Genomic DNA, 11579 nt, shown 5'->3' with positions numbered 1-11579 from the left:
GGGGCCAAGCAAGTCTAACCAATGACACCTCTTCCTCGTCATATTGACATTGGACTCATAAAGTCTCTTCCATTTAAAAAACAAAGAAAAATAACAAATCAAGACCATTACGTCTGAAGCACGATGACGGAGCTAATATTGATACTTCATACCCCGCGGAGTTGATGGCCACTGCTGTTACTATCTCAATGACAATCACGACTAGAAAATTACTCTACCTCGCCGTGCTCGCAGTCCAAATGCAAACAACCCCTCAGCTCAAATTTGCACGAAATTCGACCACAACTGTCCTTTCCAATTGAGTGTGCTATCAGGCTTTTTAAGGGTCCAATTTTGGTCGCTACGATTGACTTGACATAACCTTGTTATCTTTTTAAGGATGCTAGATACATATTACGAACGCTATGTCGGCCATTAGGAAGTAACTGAATACGCTGCTACGGAATAAAGACTCAAATTGGCCGGAAAACAAGAGTCAATTTTCCCCACTCTAGCACGCTACATATCGACATCAATCAGCATACTGGGAAAATTGATAGATTGCCCCAGCGCTGGCGTCGGACATTAAAAACCAGAACACGTACAATAGCAGTGATTTGTTATTAGTAGAAGATAACACAGGAAGATTAGTTGACAACTTTGAGTGGAATATTGTCAAGCCTTGACCAATCGGTGTATTTATACTGTGACGTCAGTGCAATTGTTGAGTAACTAAAAGCAATCTCTACTCTATTTACTTTGGAAGGTTTTGCTTTAATCCCTTCAGCAACAAATAAATGAAAATGTGTATTCGGTTTACGGTAACCCCACCATGTCCATCTGTATGTCTACTTTGCTGGGTAGATTAGTTGCAATCTGGCATCTACATAAAACAAACTACAGATAAATGCACATTATGGCAATAACTAAGACAGGAACACCTCTTAAGATAACTGGTTCATGTATCAAGTTTATAAAAGAAAGTTTTGCGTTTTAAATTTTAGTTTAAACAACCTGAGTAGTTTTGAAGTTCAAATGTAGCATCCTTACCCAGGTTTCACCATAAAGAATGTGATAATCAACAAACCACCACATTACATCAGGATTAACCATCCAAGGATGAACTTGAATATTAATACTGAATTCAAGAAACTTGTAACAACTCCTGTGATTAGCTCCAAATGCCCCCAAACAGCCCCTCCCTGGTGCTGAGTTACTCCATTCAACACCGCGCTGCGAAACCAGTCATCATGTATTAACCTTTCCTGCACCCCCCCCTCCTCCAACCCCAACCTTCTTTACAAGTACTCACTTTATTTTTCTTGGTGGCGGCTTGACCCTTGAAGATGGGCTGAAGAAAATGTCATCCAGTAACTTTGCCCCTCCTGTTCTAGTTGTTTCATCCAACTGATCCGACATGGTGGTCTTGGGTGTTGACCCCTGGGGTGTTGACTCCTGGGGTGTTGACCTCTTGGCAGTTGACATCTGAGGAGTTGACCTCTGATGAGGTGGTGACTTCACAGCTATTGACCCTTGTGGCATTGACCCCTGGGGTGTTGACCCCTCATGGGGAGATGTCTTACCTCCCTTGGACGATGATGGGGCATCTTTCTGGGTATCTTGGTTCGAATCCTCCGCCTTAGCTTTCTAAAACAGAAAAGAAAAAACCCCCAAGAATAATTGCATGTTACATAAGTTACTTGTCCATATGCCATGGAAAGTGTAAATTAATGTATAATGATTTTAAGGCACTTTTTGTAATTATCTTCTCCACCCGGGAGTACCCATGGGTGCCGGCAAGAGCTGGGGAGTAACCTGCGTTGGACTGGCATCCTTTCCAGGGAGAGTACAAATATTTTTAGTTGTCAAATGCCAAGGAAACTGGGTAGAAACACCGGCTTGTGAGCCACATTGGCTCTGGACAGACTTTTTATCCAAGTTTTAGGCATTAAGGCTGGTTACAGCCATATTTGGTTTTGGGAAAAAAGTAGGGACATTTTATCAAGTATAAAGGATGGCCTAAATTGTACACATGGTGTAGGCTCTAACAGACTGTTGAGGCCTTGCTATTGAAATTTTTTCTGACTTCTCCCAAGGGTATAAACAAATTGGAAAACAGACTAAAGAAGGAAGAATGTCATGCCTGTTGTTAGCAGACAAAACACTAACAACCATGGGGGCTGTATCATCACAGTGATGACGTCCGACAGAAAGAAAATAAGATTGCATCTTTAAGATGACGCAAACATCTCTCATGACGTAAGCCTTCCTCGAAGTGTGTGAATCTATCACTCTTGAGCATCAACTGCTAAACACTTGACAAACTGTCTCCATATAGATTAAGATCTTAAAGGGACTTTACAACATTGGTAAGGTTGAAAATATGTTTACAGATTTGCAAACTACTGGCAGGGTATAAATAAAGATAGTTGTAAAGGAAAACTTCCCATAGAGGCCTAATACTTTTCAGAGCCAACACTACTCAAAAGAGATATTCGCATGGTGCTACCATGGCAAATCTCGCCTTAATACAAGCAAAATGGTGGCCAATAAAAATAATTTTGTCACGCCGGGGCCCAATTATAAAGCTGTTAAGCAGAAATTATTGCTTGACAAATTTCTTTGCTAAGCAACAATTGAGTTGGGCAAACTCAATGTAATTTGGACTGGTAACCTGATTCTGCTAAGCAATACTATTTTGTGTTTAGGGAGTGTTTGTGCTTTAAGTTCCAGGCTTTATTAAATTGGGCCCTGGTCAACCCCCAATAACACGCTCCACAAGCAGTTTACTTGGGGCTGACCCGGGCGAGTCACAACAATGACGTCAAGGCTACTCGAACATACTGGGGGTTTGACCTGCCAACGATTTCACAAAACTCTTCCTAACTTAAGACTAATTTTAGGACGAGTCCTAACCCTGCACTGTAGCATGCAGACCTTAAGATTAATCTTAAGTTAGGACGAGTTACTTGAGATAAGACGAGTCCTAACTCTTTGTGAAATCGACTCCAGGGTCCACCCAGGTATTATCTAATATATTCAAAATCTTCATACCTCTTGCAAGATGAGGACTGCCGTCTCATACAACTCAGCTGGACTCATGCAATAAACAGTGGATCGTAACGAAGAGTTGACGTTCTTCCTGTTGGGAAAAAAAGAAAAAAAATCAGCTGATCTGTTGCTAACTAACGATCAACTTGATTGACAAGAAGAGTCAAAAGTTATCCGCTTTACGTTTTGTAGCCAACTAGGTTCTTTCTGGAAGCACTTGACTTTCAAATAAAGCACATTAGCACCATGTGAAAAAGCCTTCTATTGAAATCTGTGCCATGAACAGGACCAGGACCTGAACTCAGACAACTACACCAGGGCCCAATTTCATAGAGCTGCTAAAGCAGAAAATATTGCTCAACAATTGTCTGCTAAGCAGAAATGAGCAGGATACCAGTCACAAATTGTACATGTGGCATGGTAATTTGGCTTGTAACATTTTTTGATTGTGCTTAGATTCTTTTTGTGCTTAAGCAGCTCTATGAAACTGGGCCCAGAACTTGAGTTTGGTGCACAGCCACTACATGGATGCCACATTTTGGTCATGTATCATACCTTAACGGTTCCTGAGGACTGCCGTCTTCCAGAGATTCACTTGAGCTGGGCAATCTGCTGGCTTGTAGTTTGTTTCTCTTTAACTTCTTTGTGCTACATGGGGCAGTAAGCCATGACGGAAGCCCTCTTGTGGTCTGTGGTGCTCCACTTTTGCGGACTGTTGGTTGAAGATGTGTGTTCTGTCCACCTCGGATTAAAGAGCCTGCACTGCTGGAAGTGCGAAATCAACTTTCAATAACAAAATTCACTCGATGATTGTTTGTACATACACATTTCGTTTGAAGAAAATGATGCCACTTCTGTCGATGGCACTTCTCTTTATATATATGCAGAAGTATATGAAATAAATATTGAAGTCAGGCATGGAATTACATAGAAGCAACTGTCTCTGCCTCCTGTTGTCTTGGACTTGGTACCGAGCTGCCAACATTTGCATCGTGCAATCAGGAAGATTTGTTTTAACTAAATTCAACATAATAGGGAAACAAAAAGTTTCCATAATCAGGGAGACTTCTGAATTTGATCCTTAGAACATGGACAGATTTGGCAGCTCTGTTATTGGCAGCTCTATTCCATTCAAAATACCCCCTAAGAATCATTTTAAAATAACAATAGCAGAATGACTTTTTCGACGTCACCATCACAGGAGCTTTGCCCTCTTGTGCACATTTTGCTTTTGATTTGTGTGTATATTTTAAACTGTGCATTGTATTTATATTTTATTTTTTAGAAGGGTCAAAAGCTTAGAAAACAATTATGAGACATCAATGTCAAAAACAACTGTCAGCAATATTTACCTGTTCTTGCTGTCATTGTCACCGCCACTGTCAGTGTCACTGTCACTGTCAGGCATCTTCTGCAGCTAACAGTCATGGATGTGCAGAACATCCAAGGCACTCTTTTCTGAGCTGAGCTCAATGTCTGTGAGTGTGAGTCAACAGAAACAAAAAAGATTTAATAATAATAGCTGATCATAAAAAAAGCAGGGTATACTTTTGGTTAGCCCACCTTGTTTGTGTGTTAGTGCTCTCTTATCGTCAGTCGTATGTCACTGTTACCATGGCGGATATGTTAAAAGCGAGCCTTAACCCAAACAAGGTGGGCCAACTTTTGGTAGTAAAAGTTATTTGACTTTTATTTACATTATAATTCTACAGAATACATATAGTACAATATGATTTTCATAAAATAACATTATAAGTGTGAAGTTTTAGATGTGACTAAATATGTTAATTGTTATGTATATAAACGGATAACTTTCCGCATGGCGCCACCACTTTTTCACTCATTTTTAGAAAAAGGGATATATCAATCAGGTAAATAAGTTCCTATATTATTTCATATCAAATGAAAAAGTGGTGGCGCCATACGGAAACTTTTCCGTGGTAAGTAAGTGGGACCAGTAAGTGTAACGCCGAACCGTGACCTAGTTGCGATAACGTCGGGAGGAGGGTTACGTTATCGCAACTAACCGTGACCATGCCCACCCAGCGCAGTTTGTACATTAATTATTTATTTATATTCACCCCAGCTCATGTCAATAATGATGGCACTTTTTTTTATACCACAGTTCAGAGGCTTAACGAAGCTGATGCTACCATGCGCAATCTGTAGATTCAGGCAAACCACTCAACTTTTGACAATGACACGTTCACACACGACGTCCGCTCACCCACGTGTTCACCCTGTGTTTACAATTTTTGTTTGATCTCAAACAACATAAACAAATTGAAATCAGATTCCCGCCGACTTTCTCCTATTCAAACCACGGGAAATGAGAATCTGTACACCAGACTACATTCAATGGGGTCGGCAATTAAAAAATGGTGCTGCAAGTAATATTGACAGTCAGTTCCCCTTAAAAACAGGCGCCATCACTTGACCGGAAATTTCCAGGTTGGGGCTCAACTTTGCCCCACCACAAATCCTTATAATTTGATAATGTCCATTGCAATTGATTTTGAACGCGCGCAACTGCATAATAAACATATCTCACATTGGAATTGTTGACAATATCAAGGGCAAAATATTCAGCCGTCGACATTTGTACACATTCACCTCGTTACAACAATCCAAAGAGCTATATATTGCTCTATGCAACAAACCAATCGATCTATTTTTGTATACGTCCAATATACTGTGCATCACCAAATGTTGGCGCTCCATCTCGCGTCTCTGTTCATTGCTTTGTTCTGTGTACTGTGCGAGGGGAAAAGATTTTGTCCATTTCTGCGTAAGTTATTTGTCTTATTTACTAACTTTTGCAAATAAGAGTAGGGTATTTATTGTTGATGAGAAGCAGGCTTCATACTAAACCTGCTTGGTTTTTAAAATGATTTTTTTGAATGCATGTAAATGTTATTTATAATTTTTTTCTAATAATTTTTTTTACAGACTTCATTCTTCAACAATCAATGTTTGGAAAAAAAATTCGGGTTCGGTTTGTAAATTAAAAATAAATGTTAGTTTTTGAATATTTTGCAGAATGTTTCTTTGTGATTTTCTTCGAATTATTTTGATTTTGTTTGAAACTGTTGGTAGGCCCTGTACTTTTTTTCTTTTTTTTTTATAAATAAAAGGAATTTATATTGAAATTATCAGAGCTTGTTTTGGGGTTTTTAGTGTTATTATTAATAATAATATTAATATTACTTTAGTCGTCGGACTCAGATTAGAACTTAATTATTAAAAAGCATGGAACAAAAATGCTTAATTAAGTAACAGAATTTTGTTTTAGAATTAAACAACACAATTGTCAATAAATATGCTGTTTTTAGGCTTTGACAAGTAGCTGAATAGATGACCATTTATACTTCTTTCTGTCAGTGTCTTTCTGTCAGTGTCAGAATATATCTCTTTCATATTATTTTTATTATTCCCCTTACCCCTTACCAATATCCACGTAATTTTGACAACAGCCAAGACTGTGACAGCAAGATGTTAGATGACTATAATAAGCATAAAAAATGCTAGTGCTATTGTAATCGTATAGTGAATAATTTTCCTGCGTAAATGATAAGTAAGGATATATTTTATTTACTTTCAGTAGTCATCAACTTGTCAACCAAGACCCTTCAATATGCCGAAACGCAAGGCAGACGTAGTCCAGGCTGAGGAGAATGATAGCAATGAAGAAGCACCCCAAGCCGACTCTCCTGCTCCAGTCAAGAGGGGCAGAGGACGACCCAAAGGCACAGGTAAACCCAAAAAGATAGTCGACCCCAACGCACCAAAGCGATCCCGCGGAAGACCACGTCTCAACCCACCAGCGGATCCAGACACACCAAAGAAGTCCAAAGTTATACCTCCAGCAGAGTCAAGCCCCGCTAAAAAGGCTAAGGCTAGCCCTGGGAAGAGAGGCAGACCAGCAGGCTCAACAAAACAGAAGAAGAGGGGACGACCAAGCAAGGCGGCAAAGCCACAGGATGAAGATGAAGAAACAGCCGAGCTGTCAGATGAGTAAAGAAAGCCCTCCAAACCTTTCAGCATTGAAAGAAGTTAACATGTCTTCTGTGGACATCTTCACAGTGGTTATCTTCACAGGGAGGAAGTCGATCCAAAGAAAAAGAACAATAAAATGTCAAGAGTTTGTTGCTTACATGTGAGGTCGGTCCGACACAAATCTCTCCTACAATGTACTTGAGGATCATACTAGGTGGTTAATGTAATTACTACACGAATGGGAGGTATATTGTGATTTACTTTTTTTTCTGTTTTAAAAATATTCAACCCAGAAACAGTAAATGCTGCAAGGTTTTTTGATACATTACAAGACCCTTTTGTGACAGCCACCTGAAACTGAAATTTGAAAACCAAATTAAGAAATACTGGCTTGCGTTTTTTCCCCTCTACAAATCTTGTTGTGCTTTATTTTAGAAAACAACTCAACAACAAGAAGAACAATGTGGTTTTTCATGTTGCACAAGAGGAAGTACAATAATTTGGAATGTTACAATGCAAACAAATTCTAAGCATAGATTTGTGAAAAAAAATGTGCAGGATTCATTAAGATACATTTATCTGTTAAAAGTCTTTATATCGGAAAGGATTTTTCAGGCATCATTGTTCATTTATTGAAACTAAAATCTAATTTCAAGTTTGTATCATCTTGCCTTTCAAGATGCCAGTCGGATTTATTTCCTTATTGACCCCAAAAGTTGTTAAATCTATCTATTTGTTTTATAGATTCAAGAGATGCAGGCATTAAATCAAGGTTGTCAGACATCACATATAGTACAAACAGCTTTTCATGTTACATTATGCTATTTTTCTTTCGATACAAAACAGCATCAGCTATAAAAAAAATTGTATAAAAAATATTTAGGCAAAAATCAGGCCCTGCAACTTTAAACTCTTTTTCGAGGTCTAAATTGAAATTGATTGTCAAAAGAGGGCGCTAGTTACCCACCAACTATTTTGTTTTTTATCGCTTAAGTTTAAGAAACTAAAATTTAAGATTTTTTGTCAGTCTTAAACAACTATTTCATGTATTTTGATGCACTTTAAATTTTTTAACAATTTCATGTATTGTTGAACACTTTTTTATAAAGTCCAGTCAAATGATTACAAATAAACATTTAAAAACAAATAGCATGAACCAGAAATGAACTTATTGTGAATTTAACTTTGTCACTTTTTGAGGAGACTTATCTCAATAAACTGAATTTTGTCACAACTTTCTAGTTTGTCTTTCAAGGACATTTTAGCAATGATCAGCTAGTGACGATAATCAAAATTCATCTAAAATATTGATTATGATACGTTCTGAAGAAAATAAATTAAGAACTCACTGCCAAGCTGATGATGAAGGTTGTTGCTGTGAATTACAAAAGTAGACAAGTTATTGTTTACCTCTTTCAAGATGTCACAAGGTCATTGTTTACCTCTTTCAAGATGTCACAAGGTCAAGCAAGTTCATCCCGAGGTCAACAAAATCCATGTCATTGTTCACTAATCCAGTCCTGTCTTTGTTTTCTGTCATTCAGGATCAAGCCAGGCTTTTGTACAAATTCATTAAAACAGTTTTATTTTAATTTTATACAGCTGGTACTCGATTGTACAATGGTAATTTACAAAACTAACCTGTGGAAATAGGACCATGGCTTTGGTACATCTCGAGGTCCTCTGTGGTATTTCATGGGCCTCAAACTGACACCACAGCCCAATTTCATGACTACTTTACCGTAAGCCAAACTTAAGCTCTTAAGTCCATGATTGAGGTCGACAGATAAGCAAGGAAACTTTGCTTTGTGCGTGTGGATTCTTTATGTTGCTGTTCATTCTTAATTTTCACAGCAACCGCAGAAATTTTACCCTAAGAAATGTTAGTAGAGTCATGAAGTTGGGCCCTGTTACACAATCGGGTAATTCCATTGTTTGACCTTGGCCATGACTGTAAATTCTACAAGGTACAGTGTGCAAAAGAAAAGACCATCAAATTTTCTTAGAGCTGCTAAAGCAACAATAATTGCTTCAAAATTTTCTGCTAAGCAAAAATCAGCTGGATACCAGTCAGTTAGTACAGTTGGAATGTTCTTTTGACTGGTAACCTTATTCTGGTAAGCATAAATTATGAGGAGCTCTATGAATATGGGCAGTGGTCTCCCAAAACTTTCTGCCAGTAATAAAGTGTACATTTTCATTGCATTTCCAGCAAACGCTACCACTGAAACATTAAATTAAAGTAAATTTTCTTGTAGCATGCCACAATTCTCATCTGTTCTCAGTTCTGGCATATACTTGACATGTTAACATTTCTTGCTTCTATTATAAAAGCTTTGCTTAAATATTGTTAGCTTGTTAGTCAATTGCGGAACTTAAAAAAGTTGTTCCTAAATTAGAGTCGATGGTCATATACATCTCTTTGTTTTGTGTTTAGCTGGCATCATTTTCATGTTTTTAAAAATTTACTGTACATTTTTAATTATCAAAAGTTTTCTGCCACTGTTTTTAATGTTGCTTAAAAAGCTGATGGCCAGTTCCTTGGAAGAATGAGACAGTGCATCTATCTGACATTTTACAATTTAGAATGAAAGTAAAACAGGGAGGAAATCAAGAAACTGTTTTGCAGAAAATGGAACAAGAAAATGAACAGTTGGAGAGATTCAACTCGGCTTCAACCTCATGTATTTGATTCAGGATTTTTTGACGTTGAAGATTCCGTGTTGGACATTATTACAGAAAACAAAATATTGGGAGAAAATAGTATTGTTTTCTGTACCTTTTTATTATGCACTGTTTTTAATGTTTTAGTTTGTGTAAATTAGCATTTAAATATGTTTGACAAAAAAGTAACCTGTTGTGATGTTGACTCCTAATGTTTTGCCGTATGACTATTTTGATGTTCATAAATTTGTCCTGCACAAATATAAATTCACAGTCAACCATGACACAATTCTAGACTGATTTTGTTTTGCCAATCATGCCACTGTGGGAACAAAATCAAAACATTTTGGAAGAGTAGTTTGTTAAAAACAAAACACAGCTTGAGGTCAGTGTGCCTGGGCCCTGGTTTAAAAAAAAAAAAAAAGCATTACGACAATTTTTTTAAAAACCCAAGCATTACGACCATTTGACTTTATTTTGCTCACTGAAAGGACAGTTTTGTGTTTTTGTCAGCGTATCAGTAAGTTGTACTCGTGTTTGTGGATTTACTCATTTTCACCACATGCTTCTGTGGTAGTTGATTGTCATGGTTAACGACAAACTTTTTGTTTTGTCGCAATCATCTGTTTCAAAAACCTGTGTTCTGGCAAGAAGTGTTGTGAATTCTTAGTTCTTGAAAATAATGTACCAATTTTAATTAGTTTTTTTTTTAATACATGTACGTAGATCTGAGAATCAGTTTAGAACAATTTAATGTGTGAGAGAAGTCCAGAGGATTGTACATGTAGATTTAACAAACCTGTATTTTTCTGTGGAGAATTAAATCTCATAGTATTACTAGAGTAAGTGGTGTCATGTTTCTATGTTTCTTCTTTAGAGTGTTTTCTCACGGAGGATGTGTGTAATAGACCTGCTTGCATTGGAGCCATCTTTGATGACCAATAATGGAAACCTGCAATAGACCTTATGCATTGACGTCATCCAGCCGCCATCTTTGAGGTCAAACGGTGACGAAACAATCGAAACGCACATAGATTGGCCAATGAACAACCTCCTTTTGACCTCAAGGCGAGGGCGCCGTACTGAAATGACGTCATGTGCATAGGTTCTATGGGAACATGTACACGCTGCGCACGACTCTAGCCAATGATAGCTCTTCACCCAATGATAGCTCTTCACCCGTACACGTTTCATCAGTGACATGGTGTCCAATGCAAGGCGGTCTATATACTTCAAACTTTGGTTGTCATTTACATTTGCCAAAGTATTCGAGAATAGATGTCTTTGACAATAACCAACCCCTGGGTGATTTATTGGGATCATTACTCAACAAAATCCAACATTTATATTAACTCAATACCCAAACTGTTGGACTCTCAGGCCTGACTATTCCCAAAGGCAACGAAGGTGATTGCCTCCATGCCCCCTGATTGCCTTGGAGCCCTTAAAATGTTCCAGAATAAATGAAAAATTTCCTCATAGGGTGCCCTTTACCAAGGAGAAATGCCTTGGTGCCCTTGCTCTTTTAAAGCCGAGGGCATACAGGCCAGGGGTTGATTTAACAAAGAGCTTGGGACTAGTCCTAAGTTAAGATGAGTAACTCGTTAGGATGATAACTTGCCCAACTTGAGTTGGTCTTAACTCTTTGTAAAATCCATCCCTGGACTCTGAATATAGTGGTGTAGCTGATCATGTAAAGCATTAACTGTTTAACTGGTGCAGTCCAACAGGACTAAACAAAGCGTGCTGTTTGAATATGATGGGTTAGGGATGGTGTGGTTAAATCATGATCGAAACAGTGATCAAAATAATGATAAATTTGTTGATATATGAAGTGTTTATGCGGTTAACATGTACCTCAGACACTGGTTTCCACCTTGGTTTTGATC

The 11579-nt window shown here is 38.0% G+C and overlaps 2 protein-coding genes across 11 annotated transcripts in view; one reads left to right on the top strand and one right to left on the bottom strand.

Annotated features, from left to right (window-relative positions):
• Positions 1–11579, bottom strand: part of LOC139941159 (uncharacterized) — a 26567-nt gene extending 14988 nt beyond the window's left edge. For 2 of the 8 annotated variants that reach the window (XM_071937620.1, XM_071937613.1), the window contains exons 1-5: positions 5112–5282; positions 4383–4506; positions 3586–3795; positions 3034–3121; positions 1292–1626 (exon numbers count right to left, since the gene is read on the bottom strand). In XM_071937620.1, the coding sequence (XP_071793721.1) occupies positions 1292–1626; positions 3034–3121; positions 3586–3795; positions 4383–4438 (689 nt within the window). In that variant the 5' untranslated portion in view covers positions 4439–4506; positions 5112–5282. Of the gene's footprint in view, positions 1–1291; positions 1627–3033; positions 3122–3585; positions 3796–4382; positions 4507–5005; positions 5051–5111; positions 5283–11547 lie in introns of those variants that run through there. The other 6 variants (XM_071937617.1, XM_071937618.1, XM_071937614.1 and 3 more) reach the window with 6 other exon arrangements.
• LOC139940720 (uncharacterized) lies at positions 5672–10532 on the top strand. Of its 3 annotated transcripts, XR_011786498.1 has the most exons (3): positions 5672–5818; positions 6632–8456; positions 8489–10532. XR_011786498.1 is itself a non-coding variant. In XM_071937084.1 (2 exons), exon 2 carries the CDS (start codon positions 6665–6667, stop codon positions 7046–7048), a length of 384 nt encoding a protein of 127 aa, XP_071793185.1. In that variant the 5' UTR covers positions 5672–5818; positions 6632–6664; the 3' UTR covers positions 7049–10532. The 3 variants fall into 3 exon arrangements, 2 of the variants coding, with proteins under 2 accessions (XP_071793185.1, XP_071793186.1); XM_071937084.1 differs by having other exon boundaries at positions 6632–10532; XM_071937085.1 differs by having other exon boundaries at positions 5698–5818; positions 6635–10532.

The sequence above is a fragment of the Asterias amurensis genome, chromosome 8, assembly GCF_032118995.1.
Source record: "Asterias amurensis chromosome 8, ASM3211899v1".
NCBI classification, from domain to species: Eukaryota; Metazoa; Echinodermata; class Asteroidea; order Forcipulatida; family Asteriidae; genus Asterias; species Asterias amurensis.
The sequence above is the reverse complement of the archived record's forward strand: the minus strand, read 5'-3'. Positions and strand labels throughout refer to the sequence as shown.

Coding starts and splice junctions, on each gene's coding strand:
- LOC139940720 (XM_071937084.1), top strand. CDS start 6,665: ATGCCGAAACGCAAGGCAGACGTAGTCCAGGCTGAGGAGAATGATAGC.